The following is a 20,042-nucleotide window of genomic DNA, read 5'->3' on the forward strand; positions in this document are numbered from 1 at the left end:
AACGCAGCGTTGAAGAACTTTACTTGTCATCACGCATTATTCTGTTAAGTTCAGTCGATAAACAAGGCAGTAGAGAAGACGACTTCGTGTCCCGGTCATTCCTCGCCAGTTATGCCCAGGAATGTCGCCGTCCTCATTGACGGCTGTATATGAGCGCCCGTGTTAACTGCCGCGTCCGCTACATATTACAAGACATGTAACTGAGCCATTCATAGCCAGTGATGGGCATTATCGGCGATAAATTTTTATCGCCTATCGTTATCGCTCAATTATTTTTTCAGTTATCGTTATCGCCAAACGCAATATTTAATTATCGCCGATAAATTTTATTTCGGATCAACACACAAGTGGAAAGACCATGAAAAAGCCACCTAGTTAATGAAACTAAAATTGAAACCAGTTCTTCTTCAGTGCCTGAAGTGTGTGTGCACAGGTCGTTGTCAGGGGAGGGGGCACGCCCCCCCTGCAGCGACGGCCCTGACAACACAATAATTTTTTAGAGTTGCAATGAAATGCATGCAACAATTCTCTTGTTGTTTTGCTGCAATCGGCAATCGCGAGTGAATCTTACAATTAAAATGTAAGCGCACAGGCGCCACAGCTTCCTTTGAAGCGAAAGAAATTGGCAAGTGGTTTGTGAAAGTGTCGCAATACGAGGCCGCTTTCAAGTAAGCATCGTGCATTTTACCGCACTTTTCAAGATCAAGACTCGGGAGAGTGGGATTTTATTGCATAGGCTTAGATTAGGGGCGTAGAAAGTTAAAAGTTGTTCCTGTTTAAAGTTAAAGAAAGTTAGCTATGCAGTAAGTATGAAGTAGATAGGCTATGTACGACCGTCGAGAAAAGATGCAACAACAATACAGTAGGCCTATAGTTCAGTGCTCTCGCCAGAGCGAAAAAAGTAGAGAGGGGGGAGCACTTGCCCAAAGTGAGAGAGCACCATAATGTTAACCTAATGAACAAGTCATAAAAAGCCGGTCACATAATAAACGCCATAAGTTTTCGTGGGCAACAATATTATGAATGCTGAATGGTAATTTTGCAAATCAGAGTTAACTAATCAACATAATAAGAAATTGGTTTATAAGGAGAGGCCACAGAGACAAAAACGTAACAAATAATTGCCAAGTGAATTTGAATGAAAAATCATTTAAAATTGAGCCAGAGAACTGGGGAAGCTCTGCAAACTCACTCAGCGGAATCGGAAGCTCAGTGAGTTTATCAGAGAGTTTTTGGCATTAAATGGCTAATTTTAACATTGAAAAATCCGATATTGTTGTTCCGATATAAATTTCGTTTGGTTTGGAAGAATTTTTTTTGTGAATTCAAGGGAGGATCTATCCAATATCACCATTGAACTGCCAAGGTTACGTTCAACTGGTATCTGAAGGTAGGGGAAGGGAAGGTAATTTGATACACTTTTAACATTTTTGCCTGTTAACTGAAAATTACGTGACACAAACTATTGATTTTAAGCTGAAATGAAAGTCTGATCCCTTAAACACTTTTTAAAAACATTTTCACTTTTCTATTTTTGTTACTTTTTTTTAAATTAAAATTTCAAAAACGTCACTCAAATGTATCAATTTACCTTCCACGGAAGGTAAATTGATACACCCGGAAGATAATTTGATACAGTAAAACTAATACAGAAATCCCCTTTGACAACAAAGCAATAAATGAAAATTTAAAACGCGGTTGGCTTGCTTGGGTGCAAGGATGACTGTTGAGACCTAGTGTGCGGCAAAGCTTCTGCAGCGGGATGGACATGGGAAGGATCATTGGCTGGAGTTCTTATTCAAGGGGGGTGCTTTGCGCTTTTCTCATTTTTTGAAAGCCGATAGCGTGTAGGCCTACGAAAGCCCATATAATGGTTGTTTCCCAAAGTAGCAGGTCATGTTAACAAAGAATAACTTATTTAAATCAACTAGATCAATAGCAACATTTATTACAGTCACAAAAAGAATTTAATATACTGTATCAATTTACCTTCTCTACATGTATCAATTTACCTTTTTCAAAAAAAGTTATAAAATTCTGATTTTTGTATGCTTGGATGCACATTGCAGAAAAAACGTGACATGCCCTTGAAGCCTTATCAATGAACTGTCAAATGAGTTTGGTTTCATCTTTCAGGAACTTTTCTTTAATTTTCCAGACGAAAATAATCATGAGTTAAAATTTTTACGAAAATACTTAAAAAACACACTTTTACAATTTTATGCCATAAAAGCACGAGTTAGCTGCATGGTGCAATTTTTGTAGGCATTATATTCACAGATCTTCCACCTAATGACAATATTTTTGACTAATATTTTTTGTACATTTCTGTAGGGGGGTGTATCAAATTACCTTCCGTATCAAATTACCTTCCCTTCCCCTACATCATAAGCACGTCGGTTACCTCAGTAGTTTGATTCTGGATCAAGAGGTTGAAGATTGATTGATTGATTGATTGATTTTATTTCGTTGTAGGTAGGCCTAAATATAATACAATAAATACAGCAATAAAAAAGGAATTTTCAGCAACGGGAATCTGCGAAGAGACCATGGGTCTTCGAGTCAAGCAGATACCCCAGATTCTAATAGAAGTTCTAAAATTGCGATAAGAATAATTCAATAACGAAAATTGAGACAAGGTGTTAGATGATGGTCACAGAGAAATATATTTAGTAGTCTTTCGGTAGCATAAAGGTAATACAAAATTAATCGTGCTAATATTTGGCGATGAGTGAATATTTGTGTTGTTTTTTAAAAGAATAAAATGACAATTTACGCAAGCTCGTTGGTAAGGAGTTCCAGACTTTCACTCCTGCATATTTAATGCTGCGCTGGAGTCGGGATGAGGCGTAACGTGGGACAAAATAACAATCATTGGAAGAGTGTCTAGTAAGACGTGCATTATACATGAGTTTGGTTTTTTCAAAGTAGTGTGCGAAAGGCAGAGGCAATACATCCGTATCAAATTTAAACATGAATTTAGCAGTTTCGTGTTCGTACAAATCTTTAAGCTTGAGTATGTTAAGTTTCTTATAGAAAGGTGTGACATGATCAGACCACCTGCCACGTGCTACTATTCTGACAGCCTTATTTTGCAAGGTGCTAATTAAGCTTGTTCATTTGTGTCTTGCAGCATGAACCCCAAATCGTTATCCCATATACGATATGAGAATGTACCAGTGCGTAGTATAATTGTAATAATGTTTTGTTTGGAAGAATGTATTTGAGTTTCGACAATATCCTTACAGATATAGAAAGTTTCTTGTGGAGCATATTAATATGAGGTTCAAAATTTAGACCATTGTCAAAAATAATGCCAAGGTATTTGGCAAACTTGACTTGTTCGATCTGAGCACAATTATAAAGTACATTGATATCTTCTGGGTAGCTGCATTTTTTAAGAGGGATCACAATGGATGGATGGTCATTTTATTTTTGTTTGGATGCGAAACGCCGAAACACACATAAAACAAAAACTGACAGTGTGCATCCAATGAGAGAGTGCGAAAGACCGTAGCCCTGAAGGCGTAGGAGGTCGTCGAGTCTGCACTCTCTCATTCAAATAGTTACACAAAAGAAAGTATTGCGTTGATAATATTGTTGCAAATTGACACAAAAAAGAAGAAGGAAGGAAGAACAGAAAAAACATTACGTTACGACGACGACAATGACATTTGATTTGGAAGGATTGATAACTAATTTATTGGCATTAATCCAGTTCTTGATGTTAAGTAATTCAGACGATATTTCCTTTTCTAAGTAGGTTGGATTAGGAGCGTTAATTACCAGGCAGGTATCGTCTGCGAAAAGTCTTGAAACAGAAGACGTGCAGTTTGGTAAGTCGTTTACGTACAATAAAAACAGTAATGGACCCAGTGTTGAACCCTGAGGTACACCGTGTGTTATGCATCTCTGTTCAGATTCCTGTTCATTAATCGCGACATACTGCATTCTGTCTTTTAGGTAGGAGGAGAATAATTCGTTTGCTGTAGGCTACCTCGGATTCCATAGTGGTTGAGTTTGTATAGTAGAATGGGATGGTAAAGCGCTGTTGCGATTCTATTCATGCATAACTTACAAAAAGTTTTGTCCCTTTACACTTTACAGTATAAGTTATTATGTTCGATTTTTCGTCATGTTGATGACAACAGTTCGTGCTGCATGAGATGGGGAAGCGCTAATCAAGAAAAAAAATCGTTATCGGACATTATCGGCGATAATTTTATCGTTTATGGTTATCGCTTAACTTTTTTTGATTTATCGTTATCGCTTAGACATTTTTCGTTTATGTATCGTTATCGCTTACTGAAAAATGAGTTATCGCGCCCAACACTGTTCATAGCCTATCAAGCAGTGTTGTGGGTTTGACACCTGTCAGAAGATATTTTATTTTCTTGAGTTTTATCAGCAGGGAGAGGGAAAATTTTTATTTCGTCTGTTGCGAGAATAGTACGGTACAATTGTACACAATATGAATAAAATGGCACCATAGCAATCTAGATACCACAACAGAGAGGAAGCAGCGAAAGACTATATCAGTCATCGAGTGAGCTGCTTCCCTGTTCTTAATGTGACAAATGTCAAGCATCAACAGGGGAGTGTCATTAAGGTTGTTGCCATGCATGATCGGTCAAAATTAGTAGGCTAATGTTTTTAGAAGCTGTACAAGGAAGTTTTCAAATCGCTGTGTTTTGTTATTAGCATAGCTGGCAAGAGCGAGTAGGCCTACATCAAGTATGAGTATTAGACCAAGCAGCTCAAGAAGATAGGTTGATTGAACATCCAACCATGGCGATCCAACTAAATTTTTGCTTCATGTGCGAAGAGTAGCCTACAGTACACACTTTACCTTCTGAGTCTGTGAAGCTGTCTATTAGGCAGGGGCTCCGAGAGGGGGGAAGTCGGGCTACTTTTCCACCTAGCATAACATATGTAAAGGGAAAACGAGTAGTTTTTCCGTTTGTCACTTTTGAGGGGGGCCCATTTTTACTGCTAAAATAAAAATTTATCAACCTGAAAGTAAACAAATTTTTGAATAAAATATATCATTTTTGAGTACCGTAGTGTAATTGATCGACTAAGCTTATGTCATTTTCAATTGCAGCCAAGCCAGATAGGAAATTCTAAAGAAAGCTATAACATTTCCAAGCAGCCTACTTGAGCAGTTTCAAACCTGTGCTTCTCTGCATTTAGTGGATTAGCATACTAACAGTCCTAATTAGCGAGATTCACTCTACTAACCTATTTATGCAGCGATAAAGAACTGTTCAATGTTTTTCGGCCCCAGAGGAGGCTCACACGACGACGACGAATGGACAATATATAAGCTGATGAATTTAATGAAGTTAAAGGAAGATGTAATCAAAGTTACAGAAAGCTGGAAAGTAAGCTACTCGCAAGCTTAAGTTATTATAGAAACTAAAGTGATGTACGCGTACAGTGGCGTACGCAGGGGGGGGGGGGGCATTGGGCCATGGCCCCCCCCCCCCTAAAAATGTTTTAGTAGTTAACGACGTAGATTAAGGCATTTAATATGTTTTGCATTGCTCTGTCAAATCAATTACTGTAACAATGTTGTTTTATAGACTAAGCCAATACGAAATACATGGCCCAATCCACCTACCCCACCCCAGGTATGCCAATGTAGCATAGTGTTCTGTAAGCCTATTATAGTGATTAGTGAGAGAGAAATGGATAAAGTCTAAACTAAAACCATACTGGGATATCATGAAGACGTCTGGGATATCAATGGCCAGTGGCATAGCCAAAGGGGGGGGGGCCTTGGGGGTTACAACCCCACTTTGGCACGCGTTTGACGTCACGATATTGAGAATGATGCTTTCAGTTTCTTTATGCTTGGGAATGATGGTTTCAGTCTAAAAAAAACTTGCTTAATTTTAAACAAAACTGCATTAAAGAGCGAGTTTTGCCAATACCAAACATTTAAACATCTCAGCCAGGAATTAACAACAAAAAAACATAGAGACTTAGCTTTATTTCCGAAAAATGCCGAAGAAAACATGATCTTATCCTTTTGCTATGCCACCTGACAGCACCATTTTACAGGAATATTCATACCCACATTTTTGTTGAAAATGCTCTCAGAATGCACCAAATTCAAAGTAATTTTTCAAAATTTTCTGGGGGAGGCCCCCCAGACCTCCCGCCGCTGGGTGTCGTCTTAAGCGAAAAAGCCGTCGGGCTTCGCCCGCCGATCGTCAAAACCCCTCTTTCAAAATTCCAGGCTACGCTACTCTCAATGGCCCCCCCCTTGAGAAAATCCTGCGTACGTCACTGTACGCGTATCATGGCGACCTGACGCGTATATAAAAAATATTGACGCCGTCAGCGAAAACGCAAACGTTCGAAAAACCATACGCCGTATGCGTCAACGTAACTTGTAAAAAAAGTTGGCGGCGTCAGCATCAGCCAGTGGCGTAGCTAGGCGTAGCTAGGCGTAGCTAGGCGTAGCTAGGCGTAGCTAGGCGTAGCTAAGCGGACCGCCCCGGGCGGCACGTCTGGGGGCGGCACTTTCAGACTACGATTTTTGATTTTGAATATAATCTGATAAAAAAACGCATTTCATTTTCACATGCTTCTTCTTGAAGGGGCAGCAAAATCTGAATCCGCCCCGGGCAGCATATTCCGGCACATTCCCTAGCTACGCCACTGGCATCAGCGCATACACTAGCGTAAGCTCATTTTGTTTGCTAGATGCCAAACATTCACACGGTATAAACTATTCGAAACAAACAAGTTTTATTTTGAATTTCCACGAAGAAACACAAGCATCTGAAAGTGTTCATTTGACACTTTGCTGCGTTTTGGTTTCAATAAATTACTGTAGGCCTATGTCTTTGCCCATTGAAAACATTCTTTCAACTGCAGCGCTGGAAGGTAAACAACATTTAAGACATCAAAAAGTATACGTTGACGCAATATGCTAAAAAAAAACGCGAAAACTTTACGGCGTAGCCTCAAGCGACAACTATCCAAAAAAATGTGGCCCTAAGCGTTAGCGTAAACAAAAAGTCTACGGCGTAGAATTTGCGGCGTATACGTAGGCTACATCTCTGGGAACTATGAATTCAAAAAAAAAATTCTGGGGACAAAACGCTCCAACAACACCGCTTCACCAGCTCAATCTTACAAACGAAATTAATTCTACTGTAGCCTACTGCCTACGCTATGTTGCAAAGGATTCGCTAGCTATTGGTACTTTATTCACAAATGTATCAACAAACTCATATATCATGGATAAGTTTGAAGTCCTATGGAAATATCATTGTATGTCTGATGTGTTCAGTTCAGTTCAGTTGTTTTTATTTCTGACCATCATATCAAAAACAATAGCCTACTCGTCAACATAGCAAAGTTCGAGAAAAAGGTAGAAGCGACAAAACGCGAACGTTAAAACGTGCTTGTGATCGAAGTAAGTTATTGAGTTGAAGGAAATTTGGCACGGTCGCAACACCTTCAGAAAAATTTAAGATATAAAGGGAAAATAAAAAAAAAGAAAATGTTACAAAAAAATAATAGTTGTAGGCATGTGGAACAAATTTAAACAAGTTGTACAACAATGGCATTTTGGATAAGTTGGAAGGCTACTTTTGAAAGAAAGCTACCCAGCAAACTTGAGCTGCAAACCGGAACGCATCACCCCATGATATTTATACTCAAGAAAATCATTGATTGCAACTTTCGAAAGACTTTTCCAAATATTTTTGTTGCTTTGAAAATTTGTTACCTAAACCAGTACCTCCAACGGTTGCGAGTTGAAAACGTGGTTTTAGCACACAGAAATTTGTAAGATTTGTGTACCATCCCTAGATTTGTGTAGGCTACGCATCACCACGACTCAAAACCGAGTGAACAGTTTATGCATGTTGTGCATCAAATTAGACCTTGCAAAATCTTTATTATTTGATGCTGTGATCCGTAACTTTGCATGGCAAAAGGTTCGGAATGGATTGAATGCTTTGTTAAGCTATTTTCATTGCTGCATTGTGTGTTTACAATTTTTCCGTTATCTACTGTAGGTTATAACTTTCTAAAATTACCACCTATAGCAATTTCGATTCACAACATGACTGGAACCAACGCAGACGCAGTGACGAAGACTTGTCAAGGAAGGAGACGTTATCACCGACCCAAAAGCGGCTCTTGCAGGATTCCACACAACGAACAGACAAGAATTGATCAGCAAACACGCCCACACTGCTTTAACACTAGAGAGTTTGAACAAACGATATTGCATTCTTTAGATATGGTGCATTTTTCTTGGAAGTGTCTTTATTTGTGGCCGGAAAATTGTTTTGGTACGAGACCTAAATTCTCCTCTCAACGGCCGTGGCCAAAGGCACCATGCATGAGGTGTGCATGTGCACATCATATAACTTTACTGCAATTTTTTCAAGAGAAAATATTGAGCCACAATGGCAATTTTGCTGCAAGTGTAGTCGAGTGAGTTTTGTTGATTTTCATAATTATTGAAAGAAGTTTTTTCATATAGATATAGCCTATACGTTGTTTAAAATCGGAACTTTAAAGGAATTCAATTTCACGATGAAGAAAGTAGCCAAGTTCGGCTTAAGACTCATGATGCAACGCATGATACAAATTCGTTACTTGTATTTTTGCTGAAAAATGTTTTTTGGGGCCCACTTTTAGTATTGTTTCCCGACCAGCCATGATTTCTCTCGGAGGCCCTGCTAGTAGGCACAAACTTGCCTGCAGGACAGCTTTGGATATGAAGTTGGTGATCAAAAGCAACATTACAAAACGCTATAAATGTAGCACAGAGCTTCTGTTGTGGCTTCTGGGGCGCCGGGGGGGCAGGGGGCGCAATGGTGCTCTTTTAAGGTCATGTAAGCTACTGCACATTTTGCAATATAACGTAACAATTTCTGCTATTCGCTTTTAGCCTAATTATAATCTTTCATTTTTGCCTCAAAATAATATTCACAACACAAAATTCTGTATCACATCAGGTTACAACATTATAACCAGGGTTGCATTCCTGGGGGGGGGGGGGGGTCGGGGGAGCTCAGACCTCCGAAATATGAAAAAGTTTGATGAAGGGGGGCTCCGGGAGAGCTCGTTAAGCTTCCACTTTTCAGATCTTCTAGCTGAACAACAACTTATCGACTGAACAAGTAACACTTTAACAGCTTTCTCACAACAGAACTGCAAAAATACACCAACATTAAGTTGGTAGTAAACGCCGTTTTCCGTGATTAGGCCCCGTATAGTTAGCTTAATTCTATCATGCAATCTACATGTATTGTAAATCAAACTTTCTGGAAATAGCGTAGGGCAATAAACAACGACATAAAAATTTTGTGGCTCTTTTGACATTCTAGATGTCTGCGTGTGATGTGACTCTTGTATTGTTGTACGATAGCCTTCCCAACCCATGTGCCTTAAAATTGTTTTGTTTGTTTGTTTATCTTTATCCTGCATTGCGGGAAAGCGGACTTGAGCGCTATGCATCGGTGTACGCCTTCCGACGTACACCTGACCCACGCTGCAGCCGACGGCAATGTCTGTTTCCGGTTGTCTACTCTACTTATGACTTAAATTTGGTACTACCCATTACTCGAAATCGATCACTGGGTAGAGGCAATTATCGTAAAGTTTCTTGCCCAGAGAAACAACAGCAAGTGCGGGTGGCTAGAGTCGAACATGCAGGCTCTCGACTGCGAGCCCAACGCGCTAACCACTCGGCCACTGCTGCCGACTAAAGACAGTGGGTAAAATTTTCAGTGTGCGTTGTGTTGCGTCCTCACATCGTGCGATCAATGCTCTGTGGAATAGTTTTCCAGCATTGTATAAACACTTCACAACCCTCGTAGAAAGGAAGAATATTAGAGAAACAGATCGGGCCATGTTCAGAGCCTCAGAGGTCTCTGCATCAAAATGACCACCAAGGAATTAGTAAAAGATCTGGCGCTTTTAAAAGATTGTCTTCGGCAATTATCGCTTTTGTCAGAAACTCTTCAGACTGAGAATATCAACTTCGTAGTATAGCTAATCGTCACGTTAAATGGACTGTTAATTCTCTATTTCAAATAAAGAAAAAGCTATTCAAAAAGAAGAGTATTCGTTTGATGAAGTTGTTTGTTATTTATACTTTGTCTATAACAACACAGCTAGGTGTTAATAAACCCCCCCCTAAAAAAATAAAATGCTAGGAATACACCCCTGATTAACTTATAACATAGCATGATGCCCTTCCGTGCCATTGTTCCTTGTATAGCCTACCGGTATATAGTTCTTGTATCATCACTCGATAATGAGCTGATAGATGAGCATTAGGCCTATCGCTATATCTTATCTTAAAACTTAAAAAAAAAACGGTCTTTCAGCAACAAAAGTGCCCTTTTTTCATAATCCTGCCCCCCAGTCAAAATCGTTCCGGCGCCCTTGTGTGGCTTGACGGTGAAAGGAAAGTAGATGCCTTCATCCTTCTGTTTTGTGAGTAATATGGTGTGATACAATTTTGGTAAAGAGGTCACTTTCTTCAACCACAGACATATACAACCCAGAAACCACACGGCATTTAACATAATCCATTAAAATTGAACATAAACTATAAGCTACAAACGTTTTCGGCCATACACACGTTAGCCCTTATAGAGTAACAAAAGCAGTTATTTTTTTGTTACTTGATAAGGGCTAACGTGTGTATGGCCGAAAATGTTTGTAGCTTATAGTTTATGTTCAATTTTAATGGATTATGTTAAATGCCGTGTGATTTCTTGGTTGTATATGTCTGTGGTTAATATGGTGTGAGTACACTACAATCGCTGGGAATAGTAAAAATAGCCTAATGAGCTTCTTCCACCTAAAGATGAAGAATTCTTATTGGTTGATAAACTTGTGATTTTCTTGCAGCGCTATAAAAGTTTGGCTTCCAAGGAAAAGTCCTACAATTGGGAGGAAGCGTACGGTAGATGTCTAATTTTCCCAAAAATTGTATATATAGGCCTACCTGTAGCCTACTTCAAGGCTTTGAAGAATTGTACCGACTGCTGTCTCACATCTTGTGCACCCGCCACATAGCCTATGCAGTGCAGTTCTCTTAATTCAATTGTTTAGCCTACCGTTGTAGAATCCGCTTGAAGAATTGCCCCTTTTTTGACAAATAACATATTTAAAAGGGTTTTAAAAAACAGGCACCAGACAAATAAAACGCCAAGAAATTAAAAAAATACAATTAATAAAATACCATCTGGCAACTTTGTGGTTTGCGAGGTTTGCTAGGTTTGCGAGGTTTGCTACGTTTGCTAGGTTTGCGACATTTAAAGACGCCCCTTCGTATTGCTCTCTGCTGCCACCACTAAAACATAACAATCTCTGGCGTGCAGATTCTGTTGAATCTTTTTTTTGTGTGAGCTACCCTAGCGTGAGGGTGTGCTAAAGTTCACTGCATGGCCTGTTCGACTCCCAGCGTGGCTTCTCTCAAAAGGTTTGTGCTAACTATGTTTATTTATTTTGCAGCACTTAACCTTAATGTTTAAAAATCAGATAACCAGATATAACAGACTTAAAGCATTTGGACAATTGAACTAAGCTCTGAACATTGACTTGCAAGTACTCTGTGGCATATGAAACTCTGGATTGGAGTTGCCATTTTTCCCCTCTCTTTTTCTTCTGAGCTAGCCTGGGTTGGTTTTTTTTTGTTAGCTCAGTTAGTTGTAGTATTTGGGTGGGTTGGGCCTTCTTGATCATAACTTGGGATCATTTGGTTTGGCACTCACATGTGCTATTGTCGGCTACCCCACAAAGTACATTTCCATTTTTTATTTGTATTGTAACTGTCTGCATTTTTAGTGTTATTTGTTAGTGCTTTATTCATTAAATAGAATCACGTTGATATTGGTGTCAACATCATTTTTAAACAAGGTAATTGTTTGGTAAATTAACTCTAGTTCATTGGCTGGACTCTTGTGTGTAGTTGGTTTAATTGGCCTGTCTTTGGGAATATTGAAAGTCTAATTTGTTGCCCTTGCTACTGTTGCCTAACTCTGGTTTATTGGTTGAACCATTTTGGTGTGGTTAGTCATAATAGTTTGGTAAGGTATTTGATTGTTTTGATATGTATGTTAACTTGTGATTAAGTCGCCTTGGTAAACACTGTTGGTGTTTACAGACTTATTCTAGTGTATTGGTTGCACTGTTAGTGTCAAAGTTAATTTTGCCTCATTGTTAAGTACATTTGGGTTGTTTTGTTTAAGTATCAGTAGTTGTGATAACTTGACATCTGTGTTTAAGTAAATTTTCAGTAATTTTGGTATTGTAATTATATAAGTATGCATACCTGAAAAAGTATAAGGACAAATGTTAAGAAAAATGTAGCTAGTGAAGAGGGCTACCAGGCAGAAAAGCTGCACAGCTTAAAAAAGACACGGCAGTCTCACTTGGGTCTTCTCACTAGAAGAGAAAGAGATGTCTTGGGTGCCTTAGCTGATGGGATTGGTGTGGATCAAGTGAAACAATTTCGAAGTGAGTACAATAAAGCGTACCAGTCGTGTATAGGGGCATGTTCGCAATACATGCTTGCAATCGGGTGCAACCTAGTTCGTACCCTGAACACTTCGGACCCTCAGTTCGTACCCTGAAAACATCGAGAGAAAAAATTAAAAAAAGCCGAAGTCGCTGATCGCAGTTTAATAGCACAAAGCCGAAGTCACTGATCAGAGTTTCCACGAACAAACTCGAGGGTTAGGGTTAACGGAAAACGCGGTTAGCGGAAACTGTGGAAAAAATATTTGCAGAAACTGCGATCAGCGAGAGTTAGAGAGCATAGATTACTCGATGGTTAGAATTAGGGTTAGGATAAGCCGAAACTGCAGTTAGCAAAAACTGCGAAAAAATGTTTGCGGAAACTGCGTTCAGCGAGGGTTAGGGTTAGTTAGAGCATAGATTGCTCTATAATTAGGGTAAAGGTTAGCGGAAACTGCGGAAAAATGTTTGGCGGAAACTTCGATCAACGAGGGTTACAGTTAGAGCATAGATTACTCTATGGTTAGAGTTAGGGTTAGGATAAAGGTTAGCGCAAACTGCGGTTAGCGGAAACTACGGATAAATGTTTGCGGAAACTGCGATCAGCGTGGGTTAGGGTTAGAGCATAGATTAGTCTATGCTTGGAGTTAGGGTTAGCGGAAACTGCGATCAGCGACTTCCGCTTTTTTTAATTTTTTCTCTCGATCTTTTCAGGGTACGAACTGAGGGTCCGAACTGTTCAGTAGGGTGGAGTGAAAAAAATTTTTTTTTTCAAATTAAAAAATCAGATTAACCCAAAGTGGCGTATGGACCTAAAATCAACTTCTGAAAAGGTTTTGGATTTGTACCACCTACACCCAGGTGGCCCATAATTTTTAAAGGTCATCCGAGGGTTAAATTTCATGAAAATCCCATTACTTGGAAACCGGTTAAGCTAGAATGTTAGTTTTTGGCTTAAAATTTCCAGAAGGTCCATGTTTATATATGCTCTAATGCAACTTTTGTCTCTATTTTAACTACATAAGCTAATAATAATAAAAAATGACATTTTAGTTTTAGTTTAAACTAAAATGTCAATTTATTAGAGACAAAGGACATTTTAGTTTTTAAACTAAAATGTCATTTATTATTATTATCAGCTTATGTAGTTAAAATAGAGACAAAAGTTGCATTAGAGCATATATAAACATGGACCTTCAGGAAATTTTAAGCCAAAAACTAACATTCTAGCTTAACCGGTTTCCAAGTTATGGGATTTTTATGAAATTTGACCCTCGGATGACCTTTAAAAATTATGGGCCACCTGGGTGTAGGTGGCACAAACCCAAAACCTTTTCAGAAGTTGATTTTAGGTCCATACGCCACTTTGGGTTAATCTGATTTTTTGATTTGAAAAAAAAAAATTTTTTCACTCCACCCTACTGTTCAGGGTACGAACTAGGTTGCATCCCTTGCAATCCCTGTCAAGCAAGAATACCTTGTTGAATTGGAAGATGCTCGCCAGCGATGGGATGAAGTACAGAAGCGCAAAGATAAAATGGATGCCCGCCTTTCTGGGCAAACTAGTCCTAAAATGCCAAGCTCGTCGAGTAATGCCCAAACCTTCCGCCAGTCTTCTGTAGCACCAGCCACTATTGGACAAGTTGTGCAACCTGGAGTGGCTGTCAAACAAAACATACGTGAGAGGGCAATTCGTGTAGCTAGGGAGGCTGCAAATGACTATAATAAGCAAAAAGAAGAGGAGAGGTCTGCTGGTTATCGCCTTCAGTACAGGTCGGAAATGTACCCTCCTCGGCCACCGCCCCCTTCTCAGTCCAGTGATCATTTTCAAAATAGTGAACAGGGTGAGACAGGCAGTCATTATGTAACATACGATAAAGTAGGCCCTTCAGAGCCGTCACTAAATAGGACCAGAGTAGAGGAACGTAGGCCTGGCCGTTTGACTCCCTCCGGCTATACTATGGAACATTTTCCAGTGGAACCTGTTTGCTTAAGCCCGCCTGCTTTCAATTCAATTCCTTCTGTTGGAATTAGATCAACTCAAGACGAAAATTGGACATCCATTTCTCAAGACAGAAGACCTCGTGAACCTGACATCAATGGACTTGTTGACGCATTGTACACTATGACTACTTCCATAAATCGGAACCAATCCAGCATGGAACCGTTTGATGGTGCCCCAGAAGACTATCGGCGTTTCATCCGGCATTTTGAAGCATACACCATTCGGGAAGTTATTGATGCAGCGACAAAACTTGACAAGTTAATTTCTTCCTGTGTTGGTGAAGCAAGAGAAAGCATTGCAGACTGCATCCTCAGCTCTTCTCCAGATTTGGGCTACCTGGAAGCAAGGCGAATTTTGGAAAGCTCTTATGGTCAAATGCACAGCATTGTAAGTGCCTATACTAGAAAGTTAACTGAGGGAGCTCCCATCAAACCTAATGATGCAGAGAGTATTGTTAAGTTAGCTAGAGACATGCGTAGCTGTGAGATTGCTTGCAGTGACTTTCCCAATTCAGGTCTAGACACACAACAAGTCATTGGCTCCATATTTGGCCGACTCCCTATCTATATGCAAGACAAGTTTGTATCTTCTGTCAGCCATCAATTGGAAAGAGGACAAGCTGTGACCTTTTCCCAGCTCTCTCAGTTTGTTCAGAGAAAGGCCCAGGCAGATAGAAGTTTCCTTGGGCAGCTCGTTGAAAGAAGAAAAGAAAAGGCATCAAGTACTGTCGCACCCACTGCTAGACAACCACGTAGAGTTTCAACATTCTTGAATCAAACTGTCGTAGCGCAGAATGCAGAGGCTGGTCAATCGAAGGAAGTCAGAGATTCTACGAGGTGTTTGGCTTGCAAAGGTGCACATCAAGTCTGGAATTGCCAAACCTTCAAAGACAAGTCTGGACCTGATAGGTGGAAGCTAATTTGGTCCAGCAAGCATTGCCTTAATTGTCTTGGAAACCATTTTGTCAGAAAGTGCCCTTCGTCCAGGACATGCCAAATTTGTAGACAGAAGCACCACACCTTGCTACATCAGTCTAGCCAGGATGGACGTAGGAATTATAGCCCAAGCTCGAATGCCAAGAGTCCTCATGGGGCCGGTGTTGTGTCCAATGCAGCACCAGAGAAGAAAGTGTGTAGTACCACCACTTTGCAACACTCTAGACATGGTGAGGTGAGACTTAAGGTAGTCCCAGTAGCTGTGTGGGGATCTGACTCTCAGAAATGTGTGAACACGTATGCATTTCTGGACGAAGGTTCAAACTCCACTTTGTGCACCATGAGTTTGATGAAGAAGCTTGGAAGCAGTGGCAAGAGAGTTGGGTAATATGGGTATTCCCTTTCAACTGTTAATGGGACAACCCAACAAGAAGGATTCAAGCTCAAACTGTCAGCAAGGGGCATTAGAGAACAAAAGGTCATCCCTTTAGCTGATGTGTTAGCAGTACCAAGCTTGCCAGACTTGGAAAGCAGCATCCCCTCCAACGACATCGTAGAGCGTCATGCCCATCTTCATGGTCTGGACTTTCCTATGTTGGACCAAAGGAAAATTGATATCTTCATTGGTGCAGATGTCCAGGCAGCGCATATTGCTACAGAGTTCCGTCAAGGCAGAAGTAATGAGCCAGTAGCATGTCGGTCAGGATTAGGTTGGGCATTAGTTGGTCCCAATGGCGTTGAAAATCCAGAATCTATGGTGCACCTAAACTTTGTTAGGAGTGAAAATGTCTTGCTCCATCAACAAATGGAGCAAATGTATAACACAGATTTTAAAGATGCTGGTGTAGTCGAAGTAGCGCCATCAGTTGAAGACAAAGAAGCTCTAGCCATAATGGAGGATTCGGTGTTAAAGGTTGATGGACACTATGAAATTGCCTTGCCCTGGAAGAATGGCCATGTAAATCTTCCATACAATAGATCGCTTGCTGAGAGAAGACTGAACCAGCTGAGACACAGGTTTTTGAAGGACAATGACTTGTTTGAGCTTTACAAGGAAAAGATCCAGGAATATGTAGAAAATGGTCATGCCCGTCCAGTACCAAATGATTTACTTTCTCCCTCATCCAAAACTTGGTACATACTCCACCATTCCACTGGAGGGAAATTTAGAGTGGTTTTTGACTGTGCCGCAAAGTTCAAAGGAACTTCCCTAAATGAGAATCTGCTTCAAGGCCCAGACTTGACTAGCAATTTGGTTGGAGTTCTCCTTCGGTTCAGGCAGCAGCCAGTTGTAGTAGTTGCAGATATTAAAAGTATGTTCCACCAGGTGAGGGTGAAGCCAGATGACTGTGACAGATTGCGTTTTTTGTGGTGGCCTAATAATGATCTTTCTTTACCTCCTCAAGACTACCAAATGTTGGTACATCTATTTGGTGCAACATCTTCCCCTAGTTGCTGTGGCTTTGCACTCAGAAAGGTGGCAGAAGACAATGAGTTAGGGGCCAGCCAAGAGGCAGTGGATGCCATAAAAGGTAATTTTTATGTTGATGACTTCCTCAAATCCTTTGAGACATCTGAGGATGCTAAAAGAGTCGTCCTGGAAATTAAAGACTTACTGCAGCAAAGTGGTTTTGTGCTTACTAAATTCATTAGTAACTCGGAAGAAGTGGTGGAGTCTTTGCCTGATGAGTGTGTGGTGAAACCTTCTTTAGATCTACATCTAGACGAGGGTCCTGTTGAGCGTACCTTAGGAGTGCAGTGGAACACACTTCATGACAATTTTGGAGTGAAGATCAATGTGCAACAAAAGCCAGTGACACGCCGTGGCATTTTATCAATGGTCAGCCAGGTCTACGATCCTTTGGGATTTGTGCAGCCATTCTTGTTGCCTGCAAAATGTATCATGCAGGATTTATGCATCAGTGGCCTGGGTTGGGATGATCCAATACCTGAAATTAAAGCCGTAGCTTGGCAAGAGTGGGTAAGATGTTTGCCAGCACTGCAAGACTTGAAAGTAAGTCGGTGTTTTCGTCCAGCACAGTTCAAACCTATTGTGACAGAATTGCATTGTTTCTGTGATGCAAGTAATATCGGTTATGGCGCAGTTGTGTACTTGAGGATGGTGGACAAGAGTGGAAATGTGCATTGTGCCTTTGTCATGGGGAAGTCACGAGTGACTCCAGTGAAGCCCATGACTGTTCCGAGGTTAGAGCTGTCAGCTGCGGTGATTGGTGTCAATTTGGCTCGCTCAGTGAAAAATGAGCTTGATTTGAAGATTGATAGGACTTTCTTTTGGACTGACTCCACATCTGTACTACAGTACATTAGGAACACTGCTAGAAGGTTTCAAGTTTTTGTGGCAAACAGGGTTGCAGCAATTCATGCTGGGTCAGAACCATCACAGTGGCATCACGTTGGAACCAAAGAAAACCCAGCAGATATTGCGTCTCGTGGTCTTGGTCCAGACAAGCTTTCCAAAGCTGACCTGTGGTTTAAAGGACCAGACTTCTTGCAACTCAGTGACGAGTTTTGGCCAGCCGGTCCTGAAACTTTGGTTCCTTTACCTGAAGATGACCCTGAGATCAAAAACATGTATATACCGAGTGAATGCAACTGAAACTGAGGAACCTATTGGAGGGTCCCCTGTCAATCGCTTGTTAAACTATTTCTCTTCGTTTGTTCGTCTAAAGAGGGCAGTTGCTTGGATATTGCGGTTTCGGCGATACCTGAGGTCAAAGACGGAGCTTCCCAATCAATCAGGTGCATCTGTAAATCTCAAGGGCGACTTATCGGTATCTGAGTTAGAAACTGCCACAATTGAGATTGTGAAGGCAGTGCAAAAAGAAGCATTTTCTTTGGAGATGAGTTCGCTCCAGAATTGTAATGAGTTTGGTGTGGGTGGATCCCAAACTGTGTTGAAAACTTCCTCTGTTAAAAGGCTTTCCCCTGTGGTGGTTCATGGTGTGCTTAGAGTTGGTGGCAGATTGCACAAGTCCCCTGTCTCTCAGGATGTTAAACACCCTGTTATTTTGCCTAGTAAGCACCATGTTACGAATTTAATTATTGAGTTTTACCACCAACGTGAGGGTCACATGGGTGCCCTACACACACTTGCTGCCAGTAGAGAGTTATTTTGGATTGTTCGTGGTCACTCTGTAGTTCGACGTGTTTTGCACGCTTGTAGAAAGTGTCGTCTTCGAAACGTTGTTGCTGGTGAGCAGATTATGGCGCCATTGCCCGAGTTTCGTGTTACTCCAGGGAAGCCGGCATTTGCATGTGTGGGTGTCGACTACATGGGTCCAATTATGGTTAAGTTAGGTCGTAGCTGGGTAAAACGTTATGGTTGCATTTTTTCGTGCATGGCCACCCGTGCCATTCACATAGAGATTTCACACTCCCTTTCCACCCATTCATTCCTGCTGGCATATCAACGATTCACCAACCGTCGAGGAACACCAGAGAAGATCGTGTCCGATAACGGTACAAACTTTGTCGGTGCGGCCAGAGAACTAAAAGAAGGAATACAACGATGGAATAACAGCATCATCCACAAGAAGTTTAGTCAACACGGTACACAGTGGAGTTTTAATCCGCCAGGTGCTAGTCACCAAGGAGGTGTCTGGGAGCGTATGATACGTACCGTCTGCAAGATTATGCTCTCGCTGACTGAAGAACGTTCACTAGATGACGAGAGCCTCATCACATTCATGACCGAGGTCGAGCGCATCATCAATAATCGTCCTTTGACCTCAGTTACTTCTGATCCTGACGACCTGGAAGCTTTGACTCCAAGTTCGTTGTTGACCGGACAATTGGTTGCATCTCTACCTACCGATGTATTTATCGAAGCAGACGGCTACCGTCGTTCTTGGCGTCTGGCAAATTGGTTAGCTGACCAGTTTTGGAGTAGGTGGCTGAAAGACTATTTGCCTACTCTTCAAGTTCGGCAAAAGTGGTTGCAACCCAAGCGCAACTTGCAGGTTGGGGACATTGTACTAGTGAAAGACGAGTGTTTGAAAAGGGGTATGTGGCCTAAAGCCCGAGTAGAGGAGGTGTTTCCCGGGACAGACGGCCATGTTCGAACAGTACGAGTAAAGACCGCGACATCGTCATACAATAGGGACATCCGCAAACTTTGCCTATTGAAGGCATCGGATTGATCAGGACATTTGTTGAAATCATGCCTTTTGTGTCGACACTCCTGTGTTAAACCTTTCGACAACAACGGAATGAAAAGGACATTTATTTGAAAACCATGCCTTTCGTGTAAACCTTCATAGTCTCGACCTTTCGACGACGGAATGCACAGGACATTTATTTGTAGTTACTGTATTATTTGTGTGTACTCTTATGATTCAGACTTTCGGCGAGCGACGGAATCTACAGAACATTTGTCTGCATCAGAACTTTTGAACTTGCTTGCCTTCTGTCTTTTTGTTTGTTTGTGTTGTTTTCTATGTCACATGCCGCATCAAGTTTATTGCTGCAATTGTATCTACTCGTTTTAGGGGTAGCCTTCACATTTTAAATTTTGTCGTTTATCTAACCATTCCTCTTTGTGCTCATCGTTAGCTGTTCTCAGTCCTACTTGTCAC

The 20,042-nt window shown here is 40.9% G+C and overlaps 1 protein-coding gene across 1 annotated transcript; it reads left to right on the forward strand.

The window, feature by feature from the left end:
• Positions 1 to 15,836: 15,836 nt before the first annotated feature.
• On the forward strand, positions 15,837 to 19,607 carry LOC145769039 (uncharacterized). Its single transcript, XM_082580637.1, has 3 exons — positions 15,837 to 15,840; positions 15,882 to 18,050; positions 18,208 to 19,607. The coding sequence occupies exons 1-3, from the start codon at positions 15,837 to 15,839 to the stop codon at positions 19,605 to 19,607; spliced, it is 3,573 nt and encodes a 1,190-aa protein (XP_082436763.1).
• Positions 19,608 to 20,042: the final 435 nt, after the last annotated feature.

The sequence above is a fragment of the Aplidium turbinatum genome, chromosome 4, assembly GCF_918807975.1.
Source record: "Aplidium turbinatum chromosome 4, kaAplTurb1.1, whole genome shotgun sequence".
Taxonomy (NCBI): Eukaryota; Metazoa; Chordata; class Ascidiacea; order Aplousobranchia; family Polyclinidae; genus Aplidium; species Aplidium turbinatum.

What these genes read in the sequence shown, in the direction of transcription:
- LOC145769039 (XM_082580637.1), top strand. An exon ending in CAAAAACATGTATATACCGA is followed by an intron (nt 18,051 to 18,207) that starts GTGAATGCAACT and finishes CCAATCAATCAG; the next exon opens with GTGCATCTGTAAATCTCAAG.